We start from the raw sequence: 13,995 nt of genomic DNA, 5'->3' as shown, positions 1-13,995 counted from the left end.
AAGTGGAGCGAGCACTCGCGTGTAAGTAAAGGGAGTGAGCACTCTCTGCATAGGACTCAGAGGCCGCCATAGGGGCCTCACCCCAACACCGGTCATACACCAACCGACAAGACAGTTTTGTTTGTTGGAAGAAGTATTTATTTTCAAATATACTTTTATAAACATTCATAAACACAATTTATGGAAGTCATCATATGCACTTTACTCAACTAAAAACATTTCACTGCAAACTTTAATATATATAAACTGTTATAGACGCTACTTTGTAACCATAGATTTTGACAGGATCCCTTCCTGTCCTGAACCTCCTTTGGACCACACAGGGACTGATCGTCACCTGTATCCTTAGGGGGGGCGGTATCCCTGCTTCCTCTGTTCCTTGACCCCTTGTTCAGGGTTCCGCCCCCTCTCCAAACACCACTCAACCAAGGGGTGTACCAGGGCGGCCCAGGGCATGAGCCCCGTGACCACCCCAGTGATCTGGGCTCCCTACCCCCAAACAGGTGTGTCCATCCGCAGGTTGGTCCAGGACTTCAGGATCCTATCTCTGTTGTTATACCGGGGCCCCACCCTTGGGGTCCCCTCTGTTGCTTCCGGTTACTTTATTCTCTCTTTCTGCGCCCTTCCTCCAAGCCTAATAATAAGGAGAGGGTGGGTGGGAATCGCCGATGGGTCTGCATGTCCCTGGGCCGCCGCGCACGAAGTAAGAAGGCCAAGCCTTCTGGGGGGGGCGCTTTTATGCCCCCCCACCAGTGCGCGGCGGCCCAAACCGGTCCAGCGCTGCCCCGACCACCGACGCTCTCCCAGCGTCGAACTTCCGCCCGCACGTCTCGCGAGACGCGCGAGCGGAAGCCCATGGCCAGCCTGCGCACAACTAGTGCGAGTCTCGGCCCCAGCGTCCTCGATCCCTAAGGGGCCGCGCTCCCCCCATGTTGGGGGGGCGCTCTTCCATAGGACTCGGAGGCCGCCATAGGGGCCTCACCCCAACACCGGTCATACACCAACCGACAAGACAGTTTTGTTTGTTGGAAGAAGTATTTATTTTCAAATATACTTTTATAAACATTCATAAACACAATTTATGGAAGTCATCATATGCACTTTACTCAACTAAAAACATTTCACTGCAAACTTTAATATATATAAACTGTTATAGACGCTACTTTGTAACCATAGATTTTGACAGGATCCCTTCCTGTCCTGAACCTCCTTTGGACCACACAGGGACTGATCGTCACCTGTATCCTTAGGGGGGGCGGTATCCCTGCTTCCTCTGTTCCTTGACCCCTTGTTCAGGGTTCCGCCCCCTCTCCAAACACCACTCAACCAAGGGGTGTACCAGGGCGGCCCAGGGCATGAGCCCCGTGACCACCCCAGTGATCTGGGCTCCCTACCCCCAAACAGGTGTGTCCATCCGCAGGTTGGTCCAGGACTTCAGGATCCTATCTCTGTTGTTATACCGGGGCCCCACCCTTGGGGTCCCCTCTGTTGCTTCCGGTTACTTTATTCTCTCTTTCTGCGCCACGAGGGCGACCAGGGCCCCAGGGTCCTACGCCCTCCCCACCAGAAAACAAACACTTAGCGAAAAACCACATGTCTGCCATGAATTGGTCAGTACCTGCATCAGATAAATGAACCAAATCCCTATGAAACATTTCAGGTCCTTTTAATTGTCTATGTGGGATGTTCCACAAACGGCCTGGACCAGGGCAAAGCTTTGACATCTCCGCGTTAAGCCGCCTAACTGACACATTGATTGTTCTTGGTTTGATTCCTGGGCCCCATCTTTTCCGTGGCACCATGTGAGACCAGGCGATGGCTGCATTAGGAAATTGTTTAGCAAGCTTTGTTATTTCTAGGAATATTGCCTCTCTGAGGGCTTTTCGCCCCAGATGTACCAGGTCATTGCCCCCAAGGTGAATGATGATGAGGTCCGGGGATTGGAGCCCTGCACATCCGCGAGCCAAATCAACCAGCTGCTGTAGCTGTTTAATTCCTTTGCCGCCAACCCCGCACCACCTGAAGGCCACGTCTAAGTTTGTCGCCGGATTCGGTTTACGGAGCTGCTGCAACCGGTACGCCGCCCGACGAACGAATGAATGCCCCAGTACCCAAACCACACGCGGAGCCATCTACTGCAATAAAGGGAAAATTGTGTGAGGAATGATACAGAATGTTAAGATACACAAACACTCCAAATTAGACCAGCTCTGGCCTAACGTAACGCTTATAACAGTTAGATGACCATCTGCCAATGGCCTTGACTTCAGAGATGGGCAAGCCTGCCCCCGCAGCTAACGTAGCCGCGCCAATCCTGAACGAGTGAGGAGAGTAACCTAAAGGCTCTATGCCTGCTGCCTTTAATGATATTTTCATTACCTCTGTAAATTGGTAGCGCGACAAACAGTCCCCATTTGCGTGTATGAATAGCGCCGTTGATTTTTCTAAAGGGCGCACCTTTAGGTAAGCATCCAGGTTGGCAACCAGACAGATAAGAGACCCCTGCGCTGCCCGAAGAGCAATCCTCGCCCCTTTTCCTAATTGATCAGTCTTTGATTTGCGCAGTAGTATGGTGGCGGAGTTATTATTGATTATTACATCTGGCCATTGGAGACCCCCTGCATGGTCGTTCTTGGAAGTACCTAACATTTCCCCAATACGGAAGGCCCCATAGAAGGCCACTGAAAAAGCTGATGTGAATAAGGCAGTCTCAAAAGGGGAGGAAGAAACTACAGCAACTGCACCCAGCAATTTCTCTAATACCTGGGGGGTTATAGGTCGCCTGGAGTCTACTTTGGGGCCCTCCGCTCTTGACCACCCCACCAGAGCCTGCTTAATAATAAAGGCATTGAGTTTCGCATCTTGCCCTCCTAGTTTGGCAAAAAAACGGATGGCTGCCAAGTTGGCCTTGGCGCACGAGTCCGGCTTTCCCTTGTTTTTTAAATGTTGCAAAAAGGCACAGATTGCTTCGGATGAAAACCAATCTGAGGAGTTCACTGATTTCAAAAACAGTCTATAATTCAAGAAGGCCCTTTCATATGCCCCCTTTGTTCGTGTCGCCAAAGAAGCCCCTACTAGGGCTGACAGCGCGGGACACCAATCTTCCACAGTGATGTTGGAAACTCTGTCATCCTCTCCGACGCCTGTGGGTGGAACCTCTGAAAATCCTGCATTAATGATCGAGACAAGGCATCAGCTGCATTGTTATTTACCCCAGGAACATGTTTCGCCCGGAAGGTGATGTTGAGTTTCAAACATTGCAGCACCAGATACTTAAGTAGTCTCAGCACCCATCTGCAGCTAGCTTTTTGTCTATTGATTGACTCCACGACTGCCATGTTATCTGACCGGGCGGAAGCCCATGGCCAGCCTGCGCACAACTAGTGCGAGGCTCGGCCCCAGCGTCCCCGATCCCTAAGGGGCCGCGCTCCCCCCATGTTGGGGGGGCGCTCTTCCATGTAGGTAGCGGGAGAGAGCACTCGCTGCGTGTAGGTAGCGGGAGAGAGCACTCGCTGCGTGTAGCTAAAGGGAGAGAGAGCACTCGCTGTATGTAGGTAAAGTGGGAGAGCACTGGTGTGTAGGTAGCGGGAGAGAGCACTCGCTGTGTGTAAGTAGCAGGAGAGAGCACTCGCTGCGTGTAGGTAAAGGAAGAGGGCGCACTCACTGTGTGTAGGTAGCAGGAGAGCACTCGCTGTGTGTAGGTAGCGGGAGAGAGCACTCGCTGTGTATGGGTAAAGGGAGAGAGAGCAATCTGTGTGTCGGTAAAGGGAGAGAGCACTCGCTGTGTGTAGGTAAAGGGAGTGAGCACTTGCTGTGTGTAGGTAAACACGAGTGCTCTCCCCCTTTACCTACACACAGCGAGTGCTCACTCCCTTTACCTACACATGTGTGTTCTCACTCCCTTTACCTACACACAGCGAGTGCTCACTCCCTTTACCTACACATGTGTAGGTAAAGGGAGAGAGCACTCGCTGTGTGTAGGTAAAGGGAGTGAGAACACACTGAGCGTAGGTACAGAGTGAGCACTTGCTACACATGTAGTTAGAGGCAGACATGTATGATGTCATGTGATGTACCCTCAGTGGTCCTTTCCTTCACCTCTTGCTCTCGTTGCAGTTACCTGGTGATGCCTTTCATGGCGCGAGACCTGGCTCAGGTTTTGAAGGTGCAGAAACTCACCCACAGCGCAGTCGTTTACTTCCTGTACCAGATCCTCCGCGGACTACAGGTGAGTTCACTCAGTGTGAAGGAGGTCCATGCACCTGTTGTGCGTGCAGCAATGGTGCACACACACTACAGGGATTAATCACCCATGACATGCAGCCAATGGATAGCTCCTCACTCCTGAGTGATCTGTTGCCAAGGCCTTTTGAGATCACAGCTGTAGGAGCAGACCCAATGACTGATTAACACTAGCTTGAGCGTCACTCATTAGGAGTGACTCTCACACATTTGAACACTGCCTCACTCAGAAACCGCCTCAATAGTATGTTACATTTATCTGACTCCTGCATTTGTGCAATGCCAAATATTATGTTGATGGAGAACCGTATAACCTCACCTTGTTTATTATTACACCTTGTATCTGGCCTGTGTATTAAACTGCCTGTTGAGATCCTTTAGGTTACACTTCCGGGTCCTTTTACAACACTGAGTTTTACACTGATGGAGTTTCTGTAGAGGGAGGTAGTGTGCAGACCAAACGCAGGACTGATGTGATCTGAGCATCAAAGACTAAGGCGGTCATTCTGACCGCGGCGGGCGGCGGTCGCCGCCCGCCATGCGGTTACCGCCGAATGACCGCACCGCTGTCAAAAGACCGCGGCGGTCATTCCAACTTTCCCGCTGGGCCGGCGGGGGACCGCCAAAAGGCCGTCCGCCGGCCCAGCGGGAAAGCCCCTGCAACGAGGAAGCCGGCTCCGAATGGAGCCGGCGGAGTTGCAGGGGTGCGACGGGTGCAGTGGCACCCGTCGCGATTTTCACTGTCTGCAAAGCAGACAGTGAAAATCTTTGTGGGGCCCTGTTAGGGGGCCCCTGCACTGCCCATGCCAGTGGCATGGGCAGTGCAGGGGCCCCCAGGGGCCCCCATGGGCCCCACGGCACCCGTTCCCGCCATCCTGGTTCTGGCGGTGGACACCGCCAGAAACAGGCTGGCGGGAAGGGGATCGGAATCCCCATGGCGGTGCTGCAAGCAGCGCCGCCATGGCAGATTCCCTGGGCCAGGGGAAAACCGGCGGGAAACCGCCGGTTCCACTTTTCTGACCGCGGCTTTACCGCTGCGGTCAGAAGAGCCCAGGAAGCACCGCCAGCCTGTTGGCGGTGCTTCCGCCGCCCTCCGCCATGGCGGTCATGGACCGCCAGGGTCAGAATGACCCCCTAAGCCTTCTCTGGGTGGGGTGAAGAGCTGTGGCATCCAGGCCTTACCCCTCCCCCACCCCCCCCCCCCCCAGGGCGCTGATCTCCTGAAGAACTCTCCTCCAAGGCAGAAGCCAGAAAAGATAAAACGCTGCAAAAAGAATTCACTTTTTGAATGTTTCTGATAGTTTCAGCCCTGATTGTCCCAGGTGTCAGACGCCAGACTGTGGGCCCTCTGTGGCGATGACGGACAGGACTGGGTGATTCTCCGGCTGTCGGTAGAAGAAGATTAGTTTATCATTTGGAGAAGTTCACCTCAGAGGGTGAACTCTGGAGACTGCGTGCTGTGTCCTGCTTGAGAAGAGTGTCACTCCAAAGAGGGGGCCGCCGCTTGAGAAGAGTGTCACTCCGAAGAGGGGGCCGCCGCTTGAGAAGAGTGTCACTCCGAAGAGGGGGCCCCCGCTTGAGAAGAGTGTCACTCCGAAGAGGGGGCCCCCGCTTGAGAAGAGTGTCACTCCGAAGAGGGGGCCCCCGCTTGAGAAGAGTGTCACTCCGAAGAGGGGGCCCCCGCTTGAGAAGAGTGTCACTCCGAAGAGGGTTCCCCCCCCCGTTTGAGAAGAGTGTCACTCCGAAGAGGGTTCCCCCCCCCGCTTGAGAAGAGTGTCACTCCAAAGAGGGGGCCCCCGCTTGAGAAGAGTGTCACTCCAAAGAGGGGGCCCCCGCTTGAGAAGTGTCACTCCGAAGAGGGGGCCCCCGCTTGAGAAGAGTGTCACTCCGAAGAGGGGGCCCCCCCCCGCTTGAGAAGAGTGTCACTCTGAAGAGGGGGCCCCCGCTTGAGAAGAGTGTCACTCTGAAGAGGGGGCCCCCGCTTGAGAAGAGTGTCACTCTGAAGAGGGGGCCCCCGCTTGAGAAGAGTGTCACTCCGAAGAGGGGGCCCCCGCTTGAGAAGAGTGTCACTCCGAAGAGGGGGCCCCCGCTTGAGAAGAGTGTCACTCCGAAGAGGGGGCCGCCGCTTGAGAAGAGTGTCACTCCGAAGAGGGGGGCCCCGCTTGAGAAGAGTGTCACTCCGAAGAGGGGGCCCCCGCTTGAGAAGAGTGTCACTCCGAAGAGGGGGCCCCCGCTTGAGAAGAGTGTCACTCGGAAGAGGGGGCCCCCGCTTGAGAAGAGTGTCACTCGGAAGAGGGGGCCCCCGCTTGAGAAGAGTGTCACTCCGAAGAGGGGGCCCCCGCTTGAGAAGAGTGTCACTCCGAAGAGGGGGCCCCCGCTTGAGAAGAGTGTCACTCCGAAGAGGGGGCCCCCGCTTGAGAAGAGTGTCACTCCGAAGAGGGGGCCCCCGCTTGAGAAGAGTGTCACTCCGAAGAGGGGGCCGCCGCTTGAGAAGAGTGTCACTCCGAAGAGGGGGCCCCCGCTTGAGAAGAGTGTCACTCCGAAGAGGGGGCCCCCGCTTGAGAAGAGTGTCACTCCAAAGAGGGGGCCCCCGCTTGAGAAGAGTGTCACTCCGAAGAGGGTTCCCCCCCCGCTTGAGAAGAGTGTCACTCCGAAGAGGGGGCCCCCGCTTGAGAAGAGTGTCACTCCGAAGAGGGGGCCCCCGCTTGAGAAGAGTGTCACTCCGAAGAGGGGGCCCCCGCTTGAGAAGAGTGTCACTCCGAAGAGGGGACCCCCGCTTGAGAAGAGTGTCACTCCGAAGAGGGGGCCCCCGCTTGAGAAGAGTGTCACTCCGAAGAGGGGGCCCCCGCTTGAGAAGAGTGTCACTCCGAAGAGGGGGCCCCCGCTTGAGAAGAGTGTCACTCCGAAGAGGGGGCCCCCGCTTGAGAAGAGTGTCACTCCGAAGAGGGGGCCCCCGCTTGAGAAGAGTGTCACTCCGAAGAGGGGGCCCCCGCTTGAGAAGAGTGTCACTCCGAAGAGGGGGCCCCCGCTTGAGAAGAGTGTCACTCCGAAGAGGGGGCCCCCGCTTGAGAAGAGTGTCACTCCGAAGAGGGGGCCCCCGCTTGAGAAGAGTGTCACTCCGAAGAGGGGGCCCCCGCTTGAGAAGAGTGTCACTCCGAAGAGGGGGCCCCCGCTTGAGAAGAGTGTCACTCGGAAGAGGGTTCCCCCCCCCCGCTTGAGAAGAGTGTCACTCCGAAGAGGGTTCCCCCCCCCGTTTGAGAAGAGTGTCACTCCGAAGAGGGTTCCCCCCCCCGCTTGAGAAGAGTGTCACTCCAAAGAGGGGGCCGCCGCTTGAGAAGAGTGTCACTCCGAAGAGGGGGCCCCCGCTTGAGAAGAGTGTCACTCCGAAGAGGGGGCCCCCGCTTGAGAAGAGTGTCACTCCGAAGAGGGGGCCCCCGCTTGAGAAGAGTGTCACTCCAAAGAGGGGGCCCCCTGCTTGAGAAGAGTGTCACTCCGAAGAGGGGGCCCCCGCTTGAGAAGAGTGTCACTCCGAAGAGGGGGCCCCCGCTTGGGAGGTCTGCTGCTGAGGCTCAGGGAGGGGGTGTTTTGGTTTCTGGTCTGTAGTAAGACGAGCAGCACCCTGTGAACATCTGATCACCACGTTGCGTTTCTCGCCCCCATCCACCCCTTCTCAGCAGCTCATTGTGCAGAGCTTGCCCCAGGGGCGCAGGCGGTGAGTGTTTCACTGAGCTGTGCCCACTTTCTGAGGCAGTAATTGGAATCTCATCTCCTGCGTCGTGCTCGGTGCGTTGTGTGCACGTGGCACACACCACACTGAGCTTTCTGCCCACTGCAGGGGTCTTGGCTTCACAGTGTGGCTGTTGTGTGTGTGACTGTGGTGCCTGAGTGTGGAGGGCACCCACCGTCGCCCCTGGCGGTCCACCTGCCCCTTGGCACAGGTGCGGGAGCTGATATTGTGAGGTTTACAAATTGTAGGCGGTGTTTATTCTGCACCTTTGGCGCGCTCACCTGCAGGTGCACGAGCTCTTAATATTTAATGTACCCTCTCCTCCTGAGCCCGAGGTGGGTTGGCATGTGAGGTGGGACAGCTCTGTTGTGACTGACACGTGACTGGCTTTACCACAGGCCTGTGGTAACCCTGGCATGTGACTCCCTGTTCTGGTGTTTCGGTGTCACCGGCCAGTCTTGGAGTCACTCCAGGGGACCACGGTTTCAGTTGCTGTCCTTGGGGGGCTTGTCCTCTGCCTGCCTCTACTCTGTGTACCACAACAGGTCTTCGTCCTTTGCCCGGGCCCGCTGTCCAGCTCTTGTGTGGACAAACCATCCACACGCGGCGTCTGTGTGGAGTTTAGTCACTACAAGCATGATTGAGTGATGGGCTGGCTATATCTGACCCCCACATGGTCCTCGTCCACTGCGTCCAGCTGAAAGGCTCAGGAGCCCCAAGTGTACATAACTCTCCCAAAACTAGACCCACACATCCAAAATGCCACAACAGCCGTATCCCTGTGCTTTGTGGATCCAACTTGAATTTGTGAAGTGTTTAGATACAAAATGGCTGCTTCAGCGATTCCCACACTATGGAGTTGAGATATGGATGAATTGCCGAAAATTGTCATATTTTTGGAAGCAGTATTTACTCCTCTTCGACACAACTATATCCAGTGCTTAATTTGAGCCAGTGGGTGCCGGTGGGGTCCACTAGTGCTTAGTTTTGGGGACCGCACTTATTTTTCTGAATCGACATATACCAAGAGTGAGAGGCAGCAAAAAGGCAGAGGAGAGGCGAAAGAAGTGTATGGCATAACGTCACAAAGGGAGGAAGCTGGAACCTGCAAGAGTGAGCTGAAGGGGCAGGGAGTGTCTGGCGGTGGATTAAAGAGGCCCGAGGTGGATTCCAGATTCAGCAGCCTTGGTATTTGCTGGCCACGGATTTCTGAGCAGAGCTTTGGGCACTGGCACTCAGGGGGTCATTAGGGCTCTGGCGGCCAGCGGTAAGTTGGCAGTAACACCGCCAACAGGCTGGCGGTGTTCCACCAGCTATTATGACAGTGGCGCAATAGCCATGGCCATACCGCCGGCCCCTCCACTATACCGCCAGGCTTCCGCCTGGCGGTCATAATCCCCAGGGCAGCGGTGCAAGCACCGCTGCCCTGGGGATTATGAGTCCCCGACCGCCAGCCTGTCCGTGGCGGTAAACACCGCCATGGAAAGGCTGGCGGTAAGGGAACTTGGGGTGCCCCTGGGGGCCCCTGCACTGCCCATGCACTTAGCATGGGCAGTGCAGGGGCCCCCAGGCATAGCCCCATCGCGCATTTCACTGCCCGAATTTCGGGCAGTGAAATGCGCAACGGGTGCTACTATTACGAGCCAGCTGCAATGTTGATGTGACTGGCCCAGCGGAAAAGTCATAATAGGGAGCCAGGAATACCGCCGGCAATGGCGGTATTCTGGCTCCCGCAGCCTCGGCGGTCTTTTTAAAAGACCGCCGAGGTTGTAATGACCCCCTCAGTCTTTTATAACCGAAGCACTGACTGCATGCTCACTATAGTTTGGGGGTGCTGTCCAGGACTCCTGGTACTATGCCAAGCAATTGTGTATTTTCCCATTGGTTCTAAAGCTGATGAACCATAATGGCCCTGAGAATTTACAGCTTCTTTTGGCTCCTGGTGCTCGAGAGGATGGATTTCATTACAAGACTGGAGGTTACCGCTAGGCATCATCCTTCTCGTTGCCACTCCTGCAGCACCTTTAAAGACTTGATTCTCGTAGCACAAACTCCTTATGTTGTACTCTGGTCCATTGCAGAACCCAGTACACAGATCACATATGAATTAAATGTCAAGATAACTATAATTTTAACTTTCTAAAGTCTCTCTGACACGTTTTTGTAATGCAGCTATCTCAAAAACTACAGAACAGACCTGTACCAAACCACATAAAGGTCGTTTTCTGAGTAAAGTTCTACTTTTCTGCTGAGTTATGTATGACTGACTTCATCAGCTTTTGCTGTTGAAACACAGTATTATGGAACATAAAACTGTTCCCCTCTAGTTGACTCTGCATGAAACATGACATATTTAAACTCAGTAGAACTTGCTATTTTGTGATTTCTTGCAGATTCATCAAACAGTGTCAAAGTAATTAGCAAAAAGAAAGTTAGCATCAACCACAGAGTCTCTACCACCAACTCTATCATTTTAGGGCCTAAGTCGCACTGTATTTATTGTCTTTAGCATTTGTATTAGTTTGGTTACCGGTGACCCTGAAAAACAGATGCTGGGGACAGCCAAGTCTTCACTGCTCTTTGAAAGTCCTGCTGAGTTGCCAACATGCCTGTTTGTGTTGGGAGGGGTTCCAGAATTTGGCAACCTGTACTGAAAAGGTTGCAAACCTGTGCTTAATTTGAGCCGGTGGTTGCCGGTTGGGGACACCAGCACTTATTTTTGAGGGTTGGCACTTATTTTTCTGCCTCAAGCATTTACTGCGAGCAAAAGACACATATAGAAAAACAGAAAAGCGTCGCAAAGGTAGAAAGCAGAATGCTGCAAGAGTGATCTGAAGGGGCAGGGAGTGGCTGTAAATGGATTGAAGAGGCCCAAGATGGCTTCAGGATTACACTGCCTCAATATTCGGTGCTAGCACATTTAATTGCAGCAGCTGTGTGTTGCAGAGGAGAGATTTGGGCACGGACACCTTTTTATATACAAATTAAGCTCTGTTGCAAACCATATACAAATTACAGAAAATACATCTTAAGTGAGGTCAGTCCAAGGGTCATGCATTTGATTCTTTTATTGTAGGTAACTCAGGCCTGTACCTGATGCACGAATATAAGAATCATGGTGGTCTTGACACACTGAGGGAGTTTAGTTGACTTATTTACCTGAGGTTCAGATCTCAGTGTGATGATGACTCCAAGGCCCCCAACAATACTGGTGGTAAGGGTGAGGGTAACTTTGGGACACACGGCCTGAGGCTCAGTCGAAGCCATTCTACAAATGTTGAGTTGAGTTTCAGGTAGTTGCCTGTTATCCTGTTCTAGACTTCTTGAGGGTCACAGCCCCACAAACTGTTGTCTATTTCCATATGTCTGGTAGACCTGAACATCTGTTTGTCCTCAGCATAGTTGTTAGAGGGGAGTTTGAATATTGTGATGAGTCGGGCTCAGATAGGGACTGAAGAGAAGGGCAGAGTGGCTGACTCCTGATGGGTGCCTACTTCAGTGGGAAAAGCCAGGACTTCAAAGGTGGGCGTGTATTTAAAATAACTACTTGCTTCATTCCACAGCTTTTGAAATGTTTAAAGTCCTCGTGTTACGATTTCCTAAATTATTGGTACTCAGTTTACCAACAAATGAAGTATTAGAGACGTAGGCACTGATTTAGGGCTTGATGAATGAGTGCTCCATCACAGGCGTGACAGATGTCCTGTCCGCAGTGGTATACGTGACATAGCATTCCACATTCCATGTGCTTCTCGTAAGGTGGGCAGAACATCCGCCACGTTTGTGGTAGAATCACCCATCCACCAAACTCTAAATGAAGCCCATAGTTTGCCGTGCCAGGGTGTGAACTCACAGTGTTATCAATGTTTACATCCACAGGGGTCTGCTGTACATTAGTGTTTGGGTATGGTGGCTATGTAGGGAAGAGCCAACTCTTGAGTAGTCTTCTGAAGATAAGATCTGCGTATCTTTAGTTCTGAAGTTTGGTTGCTTGGATGGATGGTTTTTTTCTTGTATGGTGGGGGTAAAGTATGGAAACTCTGATCCTGTCTCTCGAATCGGAGTTTACATACTTTGTTTTAAAGCACTTCAACATCTGCGTGAACTGCAAAACACTAGAGGTGGTCATTGAGGCCCCATCTCTAAAAAAAACTCTGTGCTTTGGATGCTGCATCAACCGGGCTAAAGACACCCGACTGGGTTGTGGACAAGGAGGTGTTACTTTTAAAATGGTATCAAACATACTAGACAACGTGGCTAAAACACACTGCCAAGCCAAAAGCTCTGCATAGGGAGACCTATTGGTTTTGCCAGTGCTTGTTTGGCATGGCCAGGCGCACTCCTACCATCTTTCAGGTATCTCTGCCGACTCTCCTGTAGGTTTTCCTGTGAGGTGTTCCTGTTTGAAAGTCTCTTTTGTTTACCCCCTCGCATCTCGCATGCACGCATACTCCGAGATATTTAATGTTTCACTCCCTGGCTCCCTCCTCCTTTCCAGACTCCACGGGTTATAATACTCGAGTCTTTCTTCCTAAATTGTCTCTGGCGGACTTTTATTATAGACTCTCCTCCATCACTTGCAGTTTGCACATCATGGGTACACTTTAGTGATGCAGTGTGTACCCGTTGGCGCCCCCACTTCGGCAGGATCACCCACTCTGGGGACCCCAGGAGCCCTTCCTGTGCTCCTTGCAGGGACCCCCCCTCTTAGGACCCCATGAGCCCCCCTCGGCAGGGGACCCCTTGGCGCCGCCCTCCTGTGCTCCTTGCAGGGACGCCCCCTCTTAGGACCCCATGAGCCCCCCTCGGCAGGGGACCCCTTGCCGCCCTACTCCTCTGCTCCTTGCAGGGACGCCCCCCTCTGAGGACCCCACGAGCCCCCCTCGGCCGAGGACCTGCAGCAGTTAGGCCCCAGGGGCCCAAACTGTCCCTGGGTAGCGGCGGAGGAGGGCTGGGCAGGCATTCATCATAAACAGTGGACATGTCTGCACAGGACCCCGCGCTCCCCAGCCCCCCAGGGGGAGGGTAGGTGTGCCTGGAATGCAGGTGGCATCACTCACAAGGAAAGGCCCTCAGGTGCAGCTCACATACCACAGTCAGAGAGCCTGGAAATACCACCGCGGAACCAGCACATTCTGGAGCCAAAGCTCCTGGACAATGAATGGTAACTGTGCGCTTTAGAAGCTCACCAGCGTCAGTGCAAGGACACCTTAGGGTAAAAGTGCACTTTATAATCTCACCAGCGTTAGGGCAAGGACACCTCACGGTAAAAGTGCACTTTATAATCTCACCAGCGTTAGTGCAAGGACACCTAACGGTAAAAGTGCACTGTAAGGAAATGCCTCCTTGGCATGGTTACCCCCTGACTTTTTGCCTTTGCTGATGCTATGTTTTAAATTGAAAGTGTGCTGAGGCCTGCTAACCAGGCCCCAGCACCAGTGTTCTTTCCCTAACCTGTACTTTTGATTCCACAATTGGCACACCCTGGCATCCAGGTAAGTCCCTTGTAAGTGGTACCCCTGGTACCAAGGGCCCTGATGCCAAGGAAGGTCTCTAAGGGCTGCAGCATGTCTTATGTCACCCTGGAGACCCCTCACTCAGCACAGACACACTGCTTACCAGCTTGTGTGTGCTAGTGAGAACAAAATGAGTAAGTCGACATGGCACTCCCCTCAGGGTGCCATGCCAGCCTCTCACTGCCTATGCAGTATAGGTAAGACACCCCTCTAGCAGGCCTTACAGCCCTAAGGCAGGGTGCACTATACCATAGGTGAGGGTACCAGTGCATGAGCACTGTGCCCCTACAGTGTCTAAGCAAAACCTTAGACATTGTAAGTGCAGGGTAGCCATAAGAGTATATGGTCTGGGAGTCTGTTTTACACGAACTCCACAGCACCATAATGGCTACACTGAAAACTGGGAAGTTTGGTATCAAACTTCTCAGCACAATAAATGCACACTGATGCCAGTGTACATTTTATTGCAAAATACACCCCAGAGGGCACCTTAGAGGTGACCCCTGAAAC

At 53.4% G+C, this 13,995-nt stretch overlaps 1 protein-coding gene across 1 annotated transcript in view; it reads left to right on the top strand.

Moving 5' to 3' along the window:
- The window catches only part of LOC138258841 (mitogen-activated protein kinase 14A-like), a 157,936-nt gene that overhangs the window by 33,552 nt on the left and 110,389 nt on the right, over window positions 1–13,995 (top strand). Inside the window, exon 4 of the mRNA XM_069206117.1 lies at window positions 4,117–4,228. Within this exon, the coding sequence (XP_069062218.1) occupies window positions 4,117–4,228 (112 nt within the window). The remainder of the gene's footprint in view (window positions 1–4,116; window positions 4,229–13,995) is intronic.

This window comes from Pleurodeles waltl, chromosome 9 (genome assembly GCF_031143425.1).
Source record: "Pleurodeles waltl isolate 20211129_DDA chromosome 9, aPleWal1.hap1.20221129, whole genome shotgun sequence".
Classification (NCBI taxonomy): Eukaryota; Metazoa; Chordata; class Amphibia; order Caudata; family Salamandridae; genus Pleurodeles; species Pleurodeles waltl.
Note: the sequence above shows the minus strand (reverse complement) of the source record. Positions and strands in the feature narration are given on the sequence as shown.